The sequence below is a fragment of the Plectrocnemia conspersa genome, unplaced genomic scaffold, assembly GCF_051122295.1.
Source record: "Plectrocnemia conspersa isolate PC_06_02 unplaced genomic scaffold, ASM5112229v1 ptg000010l, whole genome shotgun sequence".
NCBI lineage: Eukaryota > Metazoa > Arthropoda > Insecta > Trichoptera > Polycentropodidae > Plectrocnemia > Plectrocnemia conspersa.
In genome coordinates this window covers 22,706,247-22,729,273 of record NW_028277174.1, presented here as the reverse complement: position 1 = coordinate 22,729,273, position 23,027 = coordinate 22,706,247, and the positions used below count along the sequence as shown (strand labels likewise).

The following is a 23,027-nucleotide window of genomic DNA, read 5'->3' as shown; positions in this document are numbered from 1 at the left end:
AGTATAATATCCGGATATAATCTTGAAAAGGTCTTAAATATAATCTAAGATGTGAGCTTAAGAATAATATATATTCATACATAAATACATTTCTGAAAGACAATCCATAGAAGCAGTGAACCACGGTGAACCATTGAAAGACACATCGATGGGTTGTATCTACTGTCGGTATTTTTTTCACGGTGTGCAATGTAAGAGCTTTGAGCTTTGTCGGAGCGTGACCACATGTGGCGGTCGTCACGCTAGCTGCCAACGTGGCCAGCAACACTTTCGGTTTCAGTTTCGGCGACGCTTTTTGTCCCTCGACCCCCGGTTCTATCATCCCAGCATCCACGGGTGATAGATGGCGGGTCGTCTTTCATGCGGCGGTCTTTATTTCGAAAGCTGATGTAGAAACGAGACCCGACACAGTAATGCAAAAAAATATTTTATAGTTAAATAATAATAGTTATCAACTCTCATATTTAATTTGTGTTAGTATATATTTTTTTATGATTTTTCCAGATTTTTCATTAAAATAGTTATGTTATATTGTAGAATACAATCTTGCCAATAAACCTGGAAGTTGAGAAGAGTTATCAAGAGCTTTAATTAGAATTACTCAAATTCTCCTAAATAATTTTAACTTGAAATTAAAAACTGAGAAGAGTAGATTAAACTTTTGTATATACAGGTCGCGTCAATTTCAACAATATTGTTGAAATTGTTCCATATTAAAAAGTAATTTAAAGCGCTAATTTTTTTAAGATCATAAAAAATAATATGGTCGGTGGGATAAAATGCACAGTACATGTATAATAATTATTGGTTGAGTCTGAAAAATATAAATAATATCAACCGGCTTGAGTATGTTATGATTTGTTTATAATAAACATCTTGATATATTATTTTTAATAAATTATTAAGTGTTAGGTTCTGGTATGATAATAATGACAATATTTTTGGTAAGCAATTAACTGAATTAAAATGTTTCGTTTGCAACATTACGAATATATATTTTGAGAATAATAATAATATAATGTAAATCCTGATAATGGATCTAAATATAAATTAAGATCGGCAACGAAATTAAAAATTAGTTAAGACAAATCAATATTGTCGAAGAAGTTAGACTTACTCATTGGCAGGGACGTCATTTCAGATTTTTCCAGGGGAGGGGCAAAGGCTTAATGATTTTATTAGCACCTGCTAGATTAATTATATTTTCACTGGTAAAAATATTTGATTGAAATGACATATTTAAAAAATATTTTCGGGATATTGTATATATTATATTATAATGAGGAATAATACGAGAATTTCTGGTTTATAATCATTTCAGCATTTTTTCAGAAGGAGGCAGGGGCAAAACTTAGCCAGTCAGTGGTCGTTTTTTCATTTGATTGAGATTCGTAGTATTTTATTATGGCCAAATTCAAGGACAGTTTAGAATCCATGGCAAAAGCAATAAGATCGTGGTGGAAACGCTAGGTTATGTAACGTTCATATTAAGACTTTTTATAACGAGATTGCGACTAAATGAGAATTAATAAAAGCATATCTAAACCGAATTTTGCGCAATTTTGTGCAAAAACAATTATTTATTCTCAGAAGTAAAAAATCCACGTCAAAAGCGAATTGAATTTTTGTTCTTTATAATTTTTTTATTCATTATAAGAATTTTCACACCAATATTACGACTTAAAATAAGCGAGAATCGAATGAATAAAAAGCATAAAGCAAAAACAATTATCTATTCTCAGAAGTAAAAAATATATGTCAAAAGCAAATGGAATTTTTGATCATTATATTTTTTCATTCACTGTAAGAATTTTCATAACAATATTACGACTGTGAGAATAAAGCATATTTAAACCGAAATTTTACCAATAGGAGAGTGGAAAAAACAATTATTTCTTCTCAGAAGCAGTGGTGTAGCTATGGGGGGCGGGGGGGGGCCAGGCGGCACTTGCTTGGGGATCGTCTAGTGTGGTTCTAACATAAATCCACGAATAACAAGAGTTTATAATAAGAAATTTATTATTTTAAGATATGCTGATTTTATGACACTGCAAAAAATGTATGGGGGAGGGGGCGGCAATTTTAAGGATCGCCCTGGGCGGCACATACCCTAGCTACGCCACTGCTCAGAAGGCAAAAATATACGCCAAAAGCAAATTTAATTTTTGTTCTTTATATTTCATTATATAATTATATATTCATTATAATAATTTTCATAATAAAATTACGACTTACAATAAGTGAAAATCGAATAAAACACATCTAAACCTAATTTTGACCAATAGGAGAGCGCAAAAAACAATTATTCCTTCTCAGAAGTCAAAAATCCACGTCAAAAGCAATAAAATCGTGCTGTCGCCGTCGCAGTGGGAACGCTCCGGAACCGAGCGTTCCCACTGTGACGGCGCCGACACGATTTTATTGCTTTTGACGTGAATTTTTGACTTCTGAGAAGTGATAATTGTTTTTGCGCCCTCCTATTGACCAATATTCGGTTTGAATACACTTTAACCAATACTCTTATATTGAAAGTCCGTAGTAATATCGATAAGAAATTATGCAGAGAAATCAAATGCAGACAAACTATGGAGCTTGTATTTTGGACTTGTATTAAAACTATTTTTAAAGTTTGAATTTGAACAGCAAATGGACGTTTCGCAACTGCCAAATTTCATAGACACTTTAGAACAGCATATAATTTCAGGAGCATCTATTAGTTAAATTATATTTTCGCTAGTAGAAATTATATATATTATAGTGAGAATGTATTAAACAATAGTGAAAATATAACGTCACTGAAAAATACACTTTCACTGTAACATTTATACATCGTATATAAATAAATAATGATTAATATGTAAATGTATATATTACTAAGTTGAAATGATATAATTTTACTAGTATCCGGCGAAAGCAAAAATATGTATCTATCTATGTTGATTTTCGTTGAGGTATAATTTCTGACTTAGAATTAGAGACGTCATTTAAGCTTATTTTATTATTTTTATAGTATTTAATTATATGACATGCCTTTTTCTATCCAAAGTTCAAGAAGGGGGGGGGGCAAATACCGACCTGCGGTCCCTTAAATGTCGCCCCTGGAATTAAAAATAATTTTCGCACATTATCAAGGTTTGAAAATGTACATATTATTATGAATGGAAAAGTTGAAATCATTTTACTGGATCCTGTTAGATAAAATATATTTTCACTGGTAAAAATATATACAGAGATGTGACAAAATAATTGGACCAAACATTATTTTTCATATTTTGTTAGTTTCTACATACTTTTATGTAATTAAAAAAATAAAAACAATGATTCCACACAAACGATTTATTTTCACACGTTTTTAATTCAAGAAAATATTATATATAAGTGCTAAAATTTTTTTACTCTCATCACTAATTGATGAGACACGTTGACTCTATGAAGAATGAGTTTCTTTACCAAGTGAAGTACAAATAGCAATTTTCATTTCAACATAAATATTTTTTGTTTAAGCTATTTTATACAAATCATTGTTTTAAATTAAAACTAATATTAAATACAATCGAATTAATCCAAAAATTATTAATTACGACTAATTATGATATGGGTGATAGTTTAGTAAAAGATTAGAAAATAAAACGTAATTATTTCATCCAAATGTTTTGACAGAACCACAAATTGCTGCACACTAAATACAGTTTATTTTGTTCCATCTGTAACTGTATCTTATCCACAAAACCTTTTGGGTATACATATATTTTTTTGTTGTTGTTAGAAATCGTCGCCTACTAACGAGCTTCAAATCTTTTAACGCACAACATTTACTTTCTACATTAGTTACTTGCAAAATATAGGAAATGTTGGAGTGGTCAAATTATTTTGTGTCTACCGGTGAACATGTATTCCGATATGATTTCAGTAAAATGACATGTTTTAAAAAATATTTTAAGGGTAGATTTTTATAGAAATTAAAAAAAAAATTAAAGTTACTTTTCATTGGGAATTCATTCGTTCAGAAGTAACACGTGCAAGGCTATGAAGGATGTTCACAGTATTAAACTCTCTAATATGAAAAATAATAATATACAACAAAACGTAATAAATAAAAATGGAAATGAAACCAAAAAGGAACTGCTCCAGACTGGATTCGTCTTTTTGAGCTGTTCGTCACGCACCGGTTCCTCGGTAAGTCGTTCACTGAAATTCCGAGAATCCGATTCTGGAATCATGACGAAATCTAGATTTGTCAACATCCGACCAAAAACGTCCTTTCGAATTAAACCCGCATTAAAATCCTTAAAATTTGTTATAATTATGGGCAGCGTTCGATCAAATAACTCTAAAATATAGTATACATATTATTAGGATATGATTCAACATCTTTAATAATAATTTTCTATATTTAACATTTAACAACTGCACCAAATGTGGTTTTGGCACGCGTCAATTCTGAACTCAATATATTATGTTTAATTGTCATTAATGAATGCCCAAATGCGAGAATATCCCCTTTGACACGAGGGTTGAGCCTTTTGACATTTATAGGCGGATTCTTGACGACCCTTGTAAAGGGGGTGGACGAAAGAATGCGAAAAATTGCGCAAGACATCTGCAGCTATAATACCACACAAACTATATGTATATATATAAATACTTTTTACCTGTTTTACAAGTGTGAGATTTGTAGAAATATTTTAATAAATCATTTTTTTCGTTTTTAAGATATCGCGTGAAATATTCTTATATGTACCAAAACAACTGACCCAATAAGAACTCATCTCACGATTCAGATAACGTGCGTTATTTTGATAAGGGCGACGCAAACATTTTTTACGATAACCTAATAATGATAGCCATTTTAAAAAGAACTCGTTACACTCATTGAACTTAATTATATAATATAATGCGTCATTGACATTGTGATTCAACGAAAGTGATCAGGGTCAATAATTTTTATAAAATAAATTAGTTTATTAAAATAAAAATCACGATGGTTGATAAGCATTAAAGTATGTTTTTTGTTTATTTTATAAATAAGTAAAAGGAAATACTATAATTTAAACAATTAAAATAAATTGAAAATTTGATGTTGTAGAAAATTAAAAAATATGTTTAGTTTGGGAACTATCTTTACATTAGAAATTCACACATGAAACTTAGTTACAAATTTACAGTAACAAGAATCATTGATTTAACATGAATCTGGATATCATATTTAATACTTATGTATATATAGGAAAATTAAGGAATGTGATCAGTATTGTAAATATGTTACAATGTAATCAGACTAAAACTGAAAACTGTAATTTTTTATGTTATTTTAAAGGAAGTTACGTTTTTACCAAATATTGTATGAGACGAAGCTAAACAATAATAATATTGGTCCTAAATTGGCTTTCTCTCCCATTCGCTCGAGCTTCATCTAAGGATCAGTATAACGTACTTACTCACTCGGAGTCACAAACGACTCAAGACTCACTCACAGAAAGCTCAGTTGATCACGAGAAACCAGAGACCAGAGATTTTCATAACTACGACTTTTCCTGATTTCGCCCAATACTGACACCATTTTTATAAGTCACCACTGGGAATATAAAATCTTTAATAATATCGTAATATTGGTTGCCTCCTAAGAAGTCATACGCTTTTATTTTTAGCAATGAGTTTGTTGGTACAGCACGTGTTTGATTTTATTGATATACGTGTAGATAATAGTATACACATTTAACTACTTAAACGCCAGTGATTAAAACAAGTCAACGAATTATTTACAATTTTTTTAATTATTAAATATTATTGTACTATTATTACATTAGCTTCATTTATCGCTAAACCAATTATTTTATATTTATTTATAAAAAGAGATACTGACGCGCGAAGAGAAATAACAGGTGACTCACTAGAACGATGCTGGCGTTTCAAGAGTTAAAGAATTCAATGTAAAAATAAAATGAGGAAAAAATACATTCCTTCAAAAAATAATTTTCGAGATAAACTCTAGTGGTGACTATGTAAAATAGAAAATAATAATATTTATATAAGTCTATTTAGAATAAACATTGTAGCGATCACACACTGATCATTTATAAACAAGGAAATGATCATTTATAAACAAGGAAACAAGACATTAGCGTAAAAGATTTGTTTAAAAATCACCAGCAGCCACTCTAATAGACCAGTAGACGTCAGCCGCCCGCGTACAACATACGATCATGGACTCACACATCCCGTCGCCAGCTTCTCCACCACCGCTCGGAGAAAACATCTCGCCATTTATCATCTGTCGCAACGTATGTAAATATAATGTAATAAAACTCGAACTAGATTCCACCCTGAAGCTCACTGGCTACGAAGTCACACACCCTTAGGGTTCCCAAACCCTTAAACATTTTAAAAGTTATTATGATAATGTGATATCGTTTTCAATATATGTCTAGAATCAATATCAGATGTCACATTTTTTTTACAGCTATTACTAATATAATAAATTTAAAAATCAATAATGTTGTTAAATAAAGTTCTTAATATTAAGATATGTTTATGTCTGAAAATGAAACCAAGTTTACTGAACTTAAATCAAAATAGAATACAATCAAGATGTCATAATTAAACTTGTTTTTATTTGTCTGGATAATTTATTGATTTAAGACGTAACAAATAATTTAAATAATCAGATTTTTAAATGGTATAGCGACTTACATACTATTTTTGTTCTTTTAATATAAGATAAGCTTAACTGTTTTTTTAAAGGGTCGTAAACAAGTTATATGTATGAAATCATAAAAATGGTCAAACAGTAGAGCAATTCATAGAGAAACATTGTTTTATAAATTATACATTTATTTAACACATAAAAATATACGCAAGACACTTATTATTTTTAACGTTCAAAAAACACAAGGCAACAAACATTATCTAAAACGACTGAGGGGTCACGATAGACAGGGTCATACCAGGGATAACAAAATATTTTTGCTCGACGACTAAGAATGAATACATTTTTATTTCAGTCAGAAAAGGTTCACCAGTGCTGTTTCGCAGCTAGTGTTTATTTACGGCTTGGTAGCGCATGTCATTATTATGAGCCGATAATGTCAACAAATGATCAGGATATATACCAGTGCGAATTCGAGATAATGAATTTATTAATCATTCATTGAGTGGTGCCAATAATAATAAAAACAACACACCACTCATACATTTTATCAACGATTGAGTAATAAATTTTAGTAATTATGTTGTATTGTAATTCGAAGAGCAATTCAAAAACTATTAATCAAAACTGTTTACTCCGATTAAATCATATCGTTTAATACTTGACCATGCATTTATTGTTGAATTATTATCTGCCAATGACATAAAATTGACAAAGAGAGAAGCACTCATTTATTATGTCACCGTTCTATATTTAAATTCGTCAGTCAGAATCGTTTCCTTAATCATATACAGTGAAATCTCAGTATAGCGAAGCTCACGGGACTGAAGAAAAAATTTCTTTATATTGAATGTAAGGAAAATGATATATTTTTATTTTATTTTTAATTACCATATTACTACAGCATAAAAATAACCTCTTACAAGATTGACAGATCGTTTTTTGTCCATTTTTAAGGATACTGGAACACATTAAAATTTTTTATTTTTTTTTTTATAAAATAAGTTTGAGGGTCGGCGTAACACATTGAATGTCGCTTGTGGACACATCCGGCACACGCCAAGTCAAGAACGAACTGAATTCAGAGAAATATTGTGTTTAGTTGTAGCGACATTCTGAAATTCGGATCAAAATATTTCGTTATACTGAGATCAATCTTCGTTACAATGAAAACATTTTTATGAAAGTTTTTTAGGGACAAATTTAAGATTCGTTATACTGGGAATTTCGTTATTTCGGTGTTCGTTACAAAGAGATTTTACTGTATCATATGTTCAATGCTTTTAAAACCAGCGTGCCAATTTAAAAAATCAAAATTCCTGTTCATGAAATTTATATTGATTTGTGAAAGTATATGTAAAGCCATTTTTTATATTTTATATAAACAATTATTTAATAAACTACTAAGATCATTTGATATTATTAAAAAAAAAATGCCTAGTAATTCGCAGCAGAACTGTTTTCATTAAGCGATAGGATTGTTTTAATTTTATAATAATTAATAAATACTATTAGCTTGTAAACGTATTTATTAAGTTCGTAATGATATCATTATTAATTCCGGTTTTAAATATTATCAATTTTAAAACATTGAAATGTCAACATTGTAAAGTGAAAAAATAGTCACATTCAGAGACCTGATATGCTCATTGTTTTTCAGAGACATGAAACACTTTTTTAAACTCTTAAATTATTATAGGTATGTGGTAATTTATTTTAGAAATTGTGACTTGGTTATAATGACAGTTCAGGGGTCAATTTATAACGGTCCGCGGGCCGGCGAGGGGCTATCGCAGGCCGCGGCCGCCGACCCATGTTATCAACGGCACTTTAGACTTTCTTCTCTTTAGTATCCAAAATTTGAGTATAGTCAGTTCAAGTTTAAATTATACATATACACCAATACATTATCTTCGCTCAAGTTTTGTTCGCAGTGCTCTCAAAACTGAAGCGAAAATTTAATTTTTTTTCGTCGTTAGCTCCCACAAAAAGAAGGTTATTTGTTGATTTTGCAATTCGTAATGGATTTATAGCTAAAATATCAAACATGTGTACACTCGTAAGCTGATTTGTGTTGGTCTCGAGGGAGCGGCATTCGGTTGTGTGTACAACCGAATTACAAATAATGGAGGTAAGTGAAGCGGAGTGCAACTCAAACACTCGAAGGTAATTCAATCACGTCAAATCCATTAGGAGGTGTCCCCTCGAGTGGTGAGATCGACCCAAGGTGAGCTGCTCCGTCAATATTTGCGCCCGTAAAGGGCCGCCTACCGGGCAACGCCGCCGCGTACAAATAAGTAAACGCGGCCCTGGACAAAACGGCTTCCGCGTTTCGTGACACAATTCGGTTACTGAACTCCTCAAACTTTTTAAATCATTTTATCATTGCCTTAGAATACTTTGAAGTATGAGGAATGCAATTTTATAATAATATTAATAATTCATAATACATACTCAAACAGTTTTTAAATATCTAGAAAAAATGTGCATTTTGTGCAAAAAATGTGCAAAATCAAAATTCTGAGATAATACTGAAAAAACAAAATTTCACTATGGAGTTATTGTTTGATATTTTAAATAACACAATGTTTTAAAAAATGTAATAGTCAGATGCCTTTATATTTAGTAATTTTCTGTTACTAATTTAATGATTTGCAGGTGTTGTATTTTTCAATTCATCAAAATGGCAAAAAAAAATTAAGATAAGCTTAGCAACATCATCTAATTTTTAGAAAATCTAATTTCGTTGTTTTGCACTCATAGGGTTAATTATTATTGTTTTTGTAGTGAAAAAAAATAAATCGGTCAGATTCGATATGCTTTTGCTATATTTAATTATTTAAATAAAATTAAGACCATTGTGGCGTAACAGGTTACCCTAATGCGTCACGATGAAAATAATAAATTGTATTATTTCATGACACAAAAAAATATATAATTAAAAAATTGTACATAGCAAGAAACAATAATAAAAATCATAAAATATATTGGATAAAAACTTTTTTTGCTTAATTTATCGTGTGTCCTTTTTCTATAAATAACACCTGGATTCATATGAAATTTTATTTTGTATAACCGCTAAATTTATAAAATATATATATACATATATATTGATAGTTGCGTCTATCTGAAATAAATTCATTAGACTAACCTACACTATGTTTAGCTTCATGCCTTTGATAAAGGTATACATTACTATTACTTAAATCAGGGATCAGGAGCAAAAATTACCTTAATTTAATAATAATCAATTTATACAGAGAATAGATTACAGTAAAATTTACTCTTTTTTCAAGCTTTTGAAAAATTATATTCTTTCATTTTTGACACAGCAATTTTTGAGGGATTGAGTAGTGCTTGTTTTTTATATTTATTAACACATTAGTCCGAAATTTTAAATATAAGTTTATTTCTATATTTTGATTATAAATAAATACATTGCCATAACTATAAAAAATATTTATTACGTTTGCATGATATTTGTATTAGCTTAAATCTTCGAAAATGCGTGAGAATGGATTGACCACAAAAAAATTCGCTATCACGCGAAAACGCGTGAACGGACCGTAATGTGTTACAGTAAAAAACCCTTGTATTTTTCATAGATAAGTTCTTTCAAAGGCAGTGGCATATCGTTTAGGCTCCTCTGACACATCGCCTACAATAAACCAAGCCGGAAAAATAGCATATTGCAAAAAATAATACACACATCTCAATTGATATAGTACAAATATTTTTTTCGCTTTCATTACCTCAAAAAAAAAATATTTTTTATCCGACCACTGGTTTAGGATAATATATCGTGAAACTGAGAAATTGTGAAATCATTTTATAGGAACAATAGAGAACACAAAAACTTAAGACATAAACAAGTCCGCCATCATTTGATAGTGTATATTTAAAAAAATATATTTTTAAATATCTTATTATAAAATAACCATCTGCATAGTTTGTTATAAATTGTCTTAAAAGTCGGCCACACGCAATATATTCAGACAACAATGGGAGAGAGATCTTGTGACCAAACAATTGCGTAAATATTTAGAAATACTGCATGGATCAGCTGTACTACAATGCCGATGAAAAACTCTCTTTGTTTGGAAAGAATGCGCGATAGACAATACGTTATACCAAGCGCATAATACTATTATTATTCTATGATCGCCGGAATGGCCATTTGAATGCGTGAAAACATTTCGTTGGTGTGTCCTCATCCGCGATTCACCAGAGCTGTCTTGAATCAGCTTTATTAAAGATGTGACACTTAGCGACGTATCAGTAGCAGAATTACATGGACAAGAAATCGTATCAGATCTCAGCTGATACACGAAATCACAGCTGACAATAATACAACTCAACACGCTAGTGAAGACTTTCCGATTTCCATGACCTGCCTGATTGCAATGATAATTTATTTATGTTTATAAAATAAACGGTTACCAGCTTTTACGGCGTTAATTTTTCTGCAAAGACACACCCCTTCGGCCTCAATATCCGAAAGTATCATTTATTTAAAATAGAGACTGAAATGCTTCCTTCCTTGATTCAATGTATTGAAAAATTTACTATGATAGATGTAATGCAACATAATTATTAGTAGTTTTTACGGAGCAGTGCCAATATAATAACTAATTTGAAAGATGTGATTTTATGTCTATTTATCTTTAAATGGGTTCTAATATAACAGCATATTTCATACCCCTGGTAAACAAATAATATTTTTTTTAATATTAATCAACTATGACAGCGGTTCTTAAATTAAACGTTAATAAAAGAAAAAACGACCCAGATTATGGAGCATCTACCTTGAAATCCATCAAGAAAAGTTAAAATTATAGAATTATTTAAAAAGATTGTGATGAGTATTTATGATTTAGATTCACTTATATCTACAATAAATATGTGGAAAGAACTGTGTCTTTAAATGTGTGTCGCGAATGTTTATCAATCGAAAGTATGTAACCCGCCAAACTCCGACGTTATTTGGAAGAAAATAAACAGTGAGCACAGTAAGCCTGTCGATTTTTTTAGATAAAAAAACGAGAACTTGCTTCAAGTCAAAATTTGATGCATAAAATCGCAACTGGTTGTATCAATAAAAAAACAGTAAAAACCAGAAAACCCCATAATATAGAAGAGCAACAGATTCCTTCTACTACAAAAGTAAATACGAATACGACTGGGTGCTAAAGCAATAAATATAAAAGTTTAATTTCATGATCAAACGATATGGTCAAGTATCGAAGATGTCATATAATATAAAAGAGAAGTTAATTCAAAGAGTTCTCAAAAGTCAGTATTACACATTACAATTGGATTTGAGTATCTACATCTCTAATAGTGCTAATTTGTTAGCATTTATTTGATATTAATTTGAATATAAAATATAAGAGGATTTGTTATTATTGACTCACTACCTTCGCATATTACAGCTGAGGCCATGTTTAATAGTTGCATCATTTTATAACTAAAAATGAAATCGAGTGGTCAAAATAAGTTGAAATTTGCACTGATAGAACTAAGAAAAAGAAATAGATCGATTGCTTTAATTAAAAGTGTCGCAAGTCATACGCAGGTAATCATTAGCATCGAAAAATATACCATAAAAAAACATTAAAGTTGTCAATTTTATTAAGGCTCATCTACTTTATTCCCGAGTTATTAAAGTTCTGTGCGAAGTGATGGAAAGTAAACATACACATATATTATTACACACAAAAGTATTTTTTAACACAACGATTTTATAGAAACTTTCAATAAAGAGCTCCCTTATGTAACTCGGCAGATTTATGGTATTAAAAAAGAAGCATTAAGACTTATTTTTCCAGTCATGATTCTGGCAATTACTGGATTAGAGATCCATTCAACATGAAAGTTACTAATGCTAAACATTGATGTATCTGTATTTATACAACATATTCTTGTGGAATTGTCATGCGATACATTTTAAAAACTACAATTCAACAAAACTTTACTCACTACAATTTTTTGGTTACTTTCAAATAAAGCACTCCAAAATTTGATTCCGTGCCGCATAAAATATTTATATGAACAGGCTTTTTCGGTATTGTTCAGGCGCGTACGGTGAGATACATTCCCTATCGCTCGCTCGCGTCTTAAGTGACGAGAGTGAGTGAGAGATCAGGGCGTGCGTTACATGCGTTCCGCACGGCAAATTCTTCTCGCTCACTCTTGTCACTTAACACGCGAGCGAGCGAAAGGGAACGTCTCATCATACGCGCCTGATATTGTTCTATATTAAATCAAAGTATAAAAACTCACTTTATGTATGATAGAAGCGTACCTAAGAATAACAATTTCCATAATTAAGCCTGACATCTCATTAAGTAAAAAATATTTGTAGAAAACATATTTTTATATAAACAATTTGATAAGAGTATATAGTTCGTGAACAACAATTTTAACAACATATTTTTGTGAACCCAACCCCAACTCTAACCATTTTACGTTTTTGAGACTTAATTTCTGGCTCAATAATCTACACAAATATATTGAGCTGCTTTCGTTAATACCTCTCTTGTATTTTTTGTCAGGGAAACAATTACAAGAAAAATGTTACATGTTGTATACAATTATACATTCATTGCTGTATAAATTATAATTTTCTTTTTTTTCAAGGTTGAATATTTTATGATGCTTTCATTGAAAACGTCCATTTTTAAACGAATATTTTTTAATGGTTTAAATTTTTTTAAAGAACACTACAAACTTATATTACCTTTAAAAACAAACAATTTACATTGAGTAACTTAACATATTTATTCCATTTAATGCTTTGAGAAAGTTTTGAAATTAAATATAATATTTTTAAATCACATAATAAGAACAAACTAGATAATAGCAAAATATATTTTAACCGAAACATCGTGGACAAAAAACGAAAAAAAATATGTTTTGTTTATACATTTATAAATTGTTTATATATACAATACATCGTACACATTATCAACATTAATCAATCATCACGTTATTTATCCGTATGATTAAGAAAAGCTAGAAAAACCATATCTGTGATGATCGATCGGAATTATATTTATATAATCAGATACGATAGAATTTAAAAACACCAAAGTTTATATGGGATTTGAATTGATATTTGTTACAGACTTATATCACTGATTTATTTTGATGGTAACATTTTTTCGTGTACATATAAATTTATATATATACACGAGAAACCATTAAATATCTATCTAACTGTAATTTATATGCAAATAAAAATTAATTAATAATCGTCATTACTCATCATTACATTGAAATATAAATACATATATGTATATGTACTTTAAACAGAATATTCATCATTCAAACCAGCAACGAAAAATGTAAAAAATCGGAATTTTACTTAACGATAAATGCATCTATGTGCAGAGATCATCAAAATTTTATTTATTAAGTAATTACATTGAATTTGCAGATATGTTGCTTAAGCGATTATTAAATTAATCTCATATTGTGAACAAGTACTATTCTTATACAAAATTAAAAATATCAGAAAGTTTAATTTAAATATATAAAGCGTTTATAATATTATATATTTTCAATATTGCTGATTTTTTAATGTTAAAATATAACAAAATTTTATAGAAAATTCATTTGTTACAAGACTTTTTTATTGTGAGAATTTTGTATATATTATTTCAAAATATAGCAATCAAAACGTCAAAAAGTTTATATATACATATTCCTAAAAATTTAGGAGATGGTAATTGATTGTTCACAATAAATTAAAGACAATTATGACTACAACAAGAATCACAAATTAAGGAATATAACTAGATTTATTATCTAGTATCAATTAATAGCATTTCAGAGAGCTTTTTTTTCATTTACTAACTGTAATTAATTTAATACTGTTAAATTTTAATGGTGGTAAAATAAAATAAATTAATTTGAGAAGCGTTGAGCAAGAAGAGGTTTCATCTCTCAATAGTACGTATAATATATCCAGGTGTTGATTCCGTAAAAACGTATTTACAAAGCTCTCGATGGACCCCACACGTTTATGTACTGAAGAATCTGGACCGATGAATGTGTGTTCGGCGTCGTTCTTTCTCAAGATTTTGCGTATTGAAAAAACAAAATTGTACACAAACTTGTATTTTCTCGAGGTTTACAATGTGGATCTGTTCCGCAAAACTGATAATCGAAACCAATAAAATACATTTAATAAATTCCGATGATGTCAATCATATTTCATATGTGTTTAATACAAATTAGCGAAAAAATATAGAGACGATACTGATTTTTCAATATATGAAATAATAAATACGTAGATGTCTACGATTTCAAGACTTGTTTCAGTCTGATTGATCCAGACAGGTTGATTGACACTAGAAATCACTCATAAGCTCCGCATCATTTAAATCACGAACCAACTCCTTGATATTTTTTATCGACATTTTTAAAGTACTCCAAATTTGCTATGGATTCGCATATTTTACCTGTTTCCGGTTCGTGAAAATCGACAAAATTACGTTCTGCATTAAGACTATTACAGTATTGTTATTTCATCTAGACAGATTAAAAAATAGGTGTAATTATTTTGTGTCCAACTTATTTTAAAGTGTCAAAAGTGGGCCAATGTTAACTTAAAATAATTTATATTTAAATGTGTAATTATTTTAAAGTTATTGAGCTTTTATAATTTAACATTTTATTTTTTAACACGGTATAAATAACGGTACGGTAGTCATGGACAATAAAAGAGGAATTATGGGCAGCGCGAAAAGAGGGACTTCCGCCGACAGCTGTCATCGAACGCCATTCCCGCGAGAATTATAGCACAATTTTTTTTCAGGCGAGCTTTTGATGAATAATTGTTCAGCCCTGATTCTCTGGACAATTTGTGCGTGTTTGGATTGGTCGAGTGCGTCAGCTACCGGCAAAGGTACAACAAATGTATGTTTGGACAGGCCCGAAGTCAGACAGTGTTTGTTCAACATTTGTTTTTGTCGAGGTAACCGCAAACACGAAGCAGTAGCCGAACCCAGAGTCCATTTGTATGTCTACGTTTTGAAACGGACATATCGACTTTAGCAATTGCCATCCCGATGGCGCCATCTCATGGATCTACATATGTAAATCAGTGGTCCTCAATAACAATCGATAAAAGTGAGCTTGGGATCTCAATCAACCTCTACATTTCCCTCAATTTACATGTCACTTTTCATAAACATTAATCGGTTCTTTAACTAGGGATGTCATTTGGGAGTGTGGGGCAGCTGGTAGAATTTGGCTAAAAAAATTCATGTCATTCAAATAAATGAAACGTTAAAAAGAGCTGGAAAATATTTTTTAAAATATGTCATTTCAGTGAAATTATAACGGAATACATTTTCACCGGTAAATACATATTTTTATGGTGCTAATTAAATTATATAATTTCAACTTTTTCATACATAGTAATATATACATTTACATACTTATCATTATTTATTTACATGCGATATTTAAATGTAACAGTGAATGTGTATTTTTCAGTTAAATTTTCACTAGTGAAATTCGAATAAATTTTCAACGGTAGATATATGTATATATATTTCTACTAACGAAAATACAGTTTATCTGATGAATGCTAGTGAAATTATATGTTACTCTAAAATGACTATGACAGTTATGAAACGTCTATTGGCTGTTCTAACCCAAACCTAACCTCCTAATGAAGTTCTAAAACTAATTACAGTTTTAGAACTTTCATTAGATCAAGTCCAGAATACATCTCTCAGGCGAAAAAAAACGAAATAAATACAGATAGACGTCGCATCTCGCATATTGTTTCATAGTTTGTCTGTTTTTGACAATTACACTATGTTGTAAAAATATGATAGCTATCCATACCAATATTACTATATACTTATACTATAAGAGGGCTGATCAAAGAATATTCAAACCGAATTATGATCAATAGGAGGGCGCAAAAAACAATTATCACTTCTCAGAAGTCAAAAATTCACGTCGAAAGCAATAAAATCGTGTCGGTGTCGTCGTAGTGGGAACGCTCGGTAACGAGCGTTCCCACTGCGACGGCACCGACACAATTTTATTGCTTTTGACGTGGATTTTTGACTTCTGAGAAGTGATAATTGTTTTTTGCGATCTGCTATTGGTCAAAATTTGGTTTAGACGTGCTTCATTCGATTCTCATTTATTGTAAGTCGTAATATTATTATAACAACTTTTAATATAAACGCTAAATAATCGAGCGTTTCCACTACGACATCGACGGCACGATTTTATTACTTTTGACGTCGATTCTAAATAGAGACTACCTTGAATTTAGCCAGAAAAATGTAAGTCATTTAATGAAATATATAAATATTAAATAAAAACGACCCTGGAAAAATCTGAAATGACGTCTCTGTCTTTAAGTTATACAATTTTTTTTATGTGTCATAATGTTGTAGAATCAAATCAGCGTAAAGTTCTTTCAGACTGTCTGAAAACGTTTTAGAAGTCCTTCTAAAACATCTTTGGGATTTGGACCTAGTCATGCGTGGGGGCAAATTAGCTTAAATATGCAATTTGATGATAAATTTAATATTCCAATATTGGAGCAATTTTTTTTAGACTTTAAGGAAGCTTTTAAAATAATGTATAATGTTAAGAAAATTAGAGTCTAGTAGTAGTAAGTATTTGGCTTAAGTGACTTCGTACTTACGCGAATGTTAAATATAATAGTCCATATAAAATAATAGCAGAGAAGAGAGTCAGTGTTTTAAACTATAAAATATGGTAAAGCTTTTTCTAAAGATACTTCTGTATAAGTTTTTAGATACTCTTAAATTTAGAGTATCTAAAAATAGACAACAAATGGAGGAAATGTTGCTGGGAATTTCAAAATCAAACAACTTTTAATTTAGCACAGTGAAAATCCAAGGGTCTTAAAAAATAATGTTCGTTATTACAAATACAATCTCTATTATTCAAACAAAGGATCAAAGTGTAACACATACGAATAACATTTAGGTAGGTTACAACAGCTATAAATAGACTAAACCTCAAATCGTTAACGCAATTCTGGAGAGTATGGTGTTTATAAAACTAGTAAAACTATTGGTGAAATATTCGAAATAATCAAAGAACTGGATTTCAATCTGAAAAAAAATTTCATTTTTAACGAAAATGAGCAACGAAGTTCTAATGAAACTTGAGGAGCAATGACTTGTTTTCAGAAGAACGACAAGAAAACGAGTAACCAAAGATTTTTTAACAAAGAAGATGGCTTAATACTGAAATATGATTGAGAAAGATTTGCGAAAGTAGCAAAAACTTGATGATGCTATTGCATTAAAGAAACATTTAAGTACAAACTAGATATTTTAATAGGTAATTTGCAACTTTGAAGCTAAACATATTGTATTAAAAATTGCTCGAATTTCGTTCGACTTACTGTATTGCTAATGCGTACATTGTCCCTAAAGTGCGTTGAGATTGCAGGTGTTACATAGCTCTTTTTTTATTTTTTCAGACTAAAAAACGCTTCTGTCGTTCGAGAGAATCGACACAGCGAATGGTTTCGCCGAATTTCGTTTTCACGTAGTGATAAAATATTTTAAACCTAATGAATTCCTTTACAGTCTAATGACTTTGTATGAAACAAAAAAAAGCAGCAAGTATTGCTACTAATAGATTTATTATTGATATTATGTTCGATACGTTCGATATTCGGGTAATGAAAGGTAAGTTTTATTGAGCTGAAACTGTTTTTTGTAAGTATATTATGTATAAAACATTCTAATCATTATGGATAATTTTTAAGCAGTCTTGATCAAAGTTTATGAACCTTTTTAATTTCCGTTTTATATTAAAAATAAACTTTATGTATTATAAGTACGATAATGCAAGTTTTAAAAATGTATAGTTATTGTTTGCTTGCTCCTCGGGTGCGTCGACATTTTTATGTTTATTTTTTCAGACAAAAATAGATTAGTCGGCTTGCGAAATCGACATTGTTAGTGAGAATTACGGTTCGACATAGTGTCAAAAGGTAAGGTAAATTATTATTCGGTTCATAAGTTTCTTTGCAGCCCGGTGTTTTTTTGTTTTCGTTTTTATGAGCCAAAAAGGTACTGGCGGCTCTTGCGACAAATAGCTTTTATTTTAGCAACAACGGTGCAAATGATTTTCAAGAATTAGGGTTCGGTGTTCGCAAAATGAATACATATGCGTTACGATTAAGTTAAAAACTTTTGAAGGCTCATTGATAATTCAGTTTGTATCAATAAGTACCAAATAAATCGAATAAAATATGTAGCAAAAAATTTGAGACGGAGTATAAAATAGTTATTATTAATTAAGATAAGCAAAGAAGAAAACAAAAACAGAAGATCAATATTATCAACCTTTTTGACAAACAATCAATGCCTGGAAATGATGTATGTTTTTATTATTTGTAAAGTTATGATATAATTAAAATCCACAAATGAATCTGCAACTCTAAATGTTAGTTAAATTTACTGATTAAGCCTGGTTGATATTAATAATATAAACAATTTAAAAAATTTCTGTGAAAAAATATCGAGATCTACACAATTTGGTTATTTTATGAAAAAAAAAATACTGGGAATTAATTGATTAGGCAGCGCAAAATTCTGATTGGTATATTTTACTTATAATCTGTGTTATATTTTTAAATAAATTAACAATTAATTGATCGCAAGTATATTTCTGTTTATATAATATATAGTTCTTACATGGATAATTTTTATAGCACATACACAATATTCATCAATGAGATTAGGAAAATCTATGAAAACCGAGCCTATGATGATCAATTGGAATTTTAATAAGTATAATTACGAATTGTAAAACGCAAATACAGGGTTTATATCGGATTTGAACCCAGGCCTTTCGGATGTTATTCATTGACTTTGAACACTTGTGTTGCCTTTTAAATATATGTATTTTTTAGCTATTTAGAAATTAAGCTCATTTTTAAATATAAATACTCAAAAATTGCAATTTTATTTTATGAAAACACTAATGATTTTATTAAAAGTTCACGTTTCAGTGTCACTGATAATTACCATAAGAGGCATTGGGAATATTAGGGGCGAACTCAGCATATTCAAATTTCGAAATAATTGATTATAACATGATTTAGATTATAGAACACCTTGAATATATATTTGTTATTTATTTAGAATATTTAATTTAAATTTAGAATAATAATCACCAAATAAACTCAAGGGTCTAATCAATCTTTCAAAGTCGTATTATTAAGTGTTTGTAAAATAGAAGATCACGCATTTTTCAATTTTATATTTATGTTCGTTTTTCATGTGTACTTTCGGCATAGTTTAACTGCAGTGCAGGATCTTTTTTATTTTATAATTATAGATAATATGGAATCGATTTTTATTGTCACTCTTCGGGTATTAAAAAAAAAAAAACCGAATAAAATTACTGATCAATAATCTGCTTGGAATAATCATGGAATCTCGATTATTAAATATAAAAAAGGCACAGGAGCATTGCTGTTCTATATGGAAAAAGTTTTAGCGTGTAACATAACATAAGTCACGTATATGTATTTTGTGTTTTACAATGGCGGATCATCTATAGAACAAAATAAACGCGCGCTTAGGGCCTCATAATTTTCAGGGGATTTCCTTATCGTTACACAATTAATTTTCGACGTTTTCAATAAATTTTCAAGTTCTCAACTTTAATATGATCTTTAAAATCCATTATTTTTCAGATGTAGTTACATTACACTTTAAGAATAAATTAAACAGATCACAGAATTATTATATAAACAAAAAATATATAAACTAATTATGTTGCGCTTGAGGTTTCTAATAATCTTGATCCGCCACTGTGCTTTACAATCAATAATTATAACTATTATAATTCTGATCAATCATCACATATGTGTTTATAGCTTTTCCTAATATACATTATTTAAAATCCTAATAATAACTAGATAATAAGTTATGAAGTTTCGGTAAATAATGAACGTCCTGTAAAGTAGTTTACTTGAGCTGCTTCTGTTTGATTCAATATAATAATGTATGCATATTAAAAAATCTGAATCTAAAATTTCTTCCGAATTAAAATAATTATTTTATCAAATGGAAAATTAAAATTAATAAAGATAAAATAAACACTGCATGAAATGAAAAGCGAGCATCAAATTCATGTGTATTTTTATATTTTAATTTATATAAAATCTTCTGTTGTAAGCCTAATGGTTACAACGGAGTAAATCTGCACTAACTGACATAATGTAAGCATTAACCACCAGAACGAATGTGTGGAAATTGGTGACATCTTTATAATTAATTATAAATTATTAGGTGTATTTTAATTATAATTAATATATGTCACTTTGCAGCTAGGGCTAATTTTTAATAATAGCGCATTTTTATAAATGAAGATTCGAGTCTCATGTCGCGGCTTAAATCCGCAGGCTATCTATGTATTGAGACCTTAAAATATGTACAATCTGAACTACAATTTTTAAATTACTAAACATATTGCAGAACTTGGGTTTAAATGGGTTGTCGCAATTGCGATTAAAACCAATATTTAACATTAAAGATAAAAACAGCTAATTAGATCTCTTGCTCCGTGTGGAGTAATACGCAATATATTTTTATCCAGAATAATAGGTAACTACACCAATTAAAATTGCATTAGAGACATAAGTTATGAACCATTAAATTATATTTAATTATAAATTGTGTATTCTAGGTTAAAGCAAAAGAACAATTCTACAACGTTATCGTCGGAAAAGCATCGTACAGCTAAACTATATTTTTTAATTTATATTTGAACTTAATATTTTTATTTAAAAAATATATATTATATATTTTTATTTGAAAAAAAAAACATATATTTAATAAAGTCTTTTGTTGATTAAAAATGTTGATAATATTTAATAAATCTTTCATATTATAATCATTATTATGGCCAAATAACGGTTATGGAAGCGACTATGCGTATTCCTATCACTGAAGTTTTCAGTGGAATGAATGAAAGCGATAAGATACGAACACAATAAAATAACACGCATCGCGTTTATCTTCCGAATGCATAACAATAAAATAACAACTGTCTTTGATCTTGTTTCTATGTTAATCTATCAATACGTCGGCGTCGTTATCGCCTTCATCACACAAACACACTTCAAAAGACGAACGTTTAACACTTAATAAATTAGTTAAAAGGACGGTACCTGTGTCCATGGCGTTGTAGTCGATTTCCTTCGTAGGCGCAATCATTGGCGTAGGCTTTTCTTTCTGATTTTCATGTTACACAAAAAATGATTAATGTTATGAAGCACTGTTTGTTTATTGTCGACCGCGAGTCTGTTACATATCGGTCACATGTCATTAGCGATATAGAAGCAGCGAAAGCGGGCACGCTCGATTGGTAGCGCAAAACGAGTGCGACCGCTGCCGTCCGAGAGTCGGAGAGTGTGCGAGAGGGAAGAGGATAGGGCGTGCGAGCGGTGCGAACGAGGAAGAGGCGGTTGCGATCGTCCGGGCGCAGCCGAGCGAAACCGAGCGCGCGCGAGCGCAGCGAACCGCCCCGTGCTGCACGAACGATATCGCGCAAACTACTGTTGCACGCGCTACGCCAAACGCGAGCTTTTTCAGCGGCCGTCGTTGCAGGGGCACGAAACCGTGCAGCGAGCTTTTATTTTTCATTATACTAATATTAACTTTTTGGAGTCCTTGAAACATACGTATTTGACATCTGTTTTTTACTGATAGTTTCTATGTCCATGACGTCTAGACATTTTGAAAATAAATAAATAATACATTTAGTTTCGTGTGGTTATTCCTAAAAGAAAATCTAGAAAGAACAGTCTCGAATCTATTACAAAAATATTTTTTTAAATATGCCATTTCAGTAAAATCATATCAGAATACATTTTCACCAGTAGATATATATTTTTACCAGTAAAAATATGAATTATCTGGTAGGTGCTAGTAATATATATATATATTTACAAACTTATCATTATTTATTTACATCCGATGTATAAATGTTACAGTGAATGTGTATTTTTTGGTAAAGTTATATTTTTACTACTAAAGTCCAAATACATTTTCACCAGTGGATACATATTTCTACAAACGAAAATATAATTGAACTAATAGGAACTAATATGCAGCTCTAAAATGTATATGAAACTCAATTTGACAGTTGCGAAACGTCCATATGCTGTTCAAACCCAACCTAAAACTAATTATAGTTTTCAAGCTTCTATGAGGTAAAATCCAAAATATGATGCGTATTAACAATTAGAGTATGCGTAGTGCGAAAACGATCCATGGTTATTCGATTTACTTGCTCAGATGGACATTTATGTCGACCGTAAAAACGACGTAGCGCATAAGTTTCGCGA

General features: G+C 30.1%; 1 protein-coding gene across 1 annotated transcript in view; it reads right to left on the bottom strand.

Annotated features, from left to right (window-relative positions):
* The window catches only part of LOC148231023 (paired box protein Pax-1-like), a 39,957-nt gene extending 17,737 nt beyond the window's left edge, over positions 1-22,220 (bottom strand). Inside the window, exon 1 of the mRNA XM_088194325.1 lies at positions 21,849-22,220. Within this exon, the coding sequence (XP_088050451.1) occupies positions 21,849-21,894 (46 nt within the window). The 5' untranslated portion in view covers positions 21,895-22,220. The remainder of the gene's footprint in view (positions 1-21,848) is intronic.
* Between the last annotated feature and the right edge of the window lie 807 nt (positions 22,221-23,027).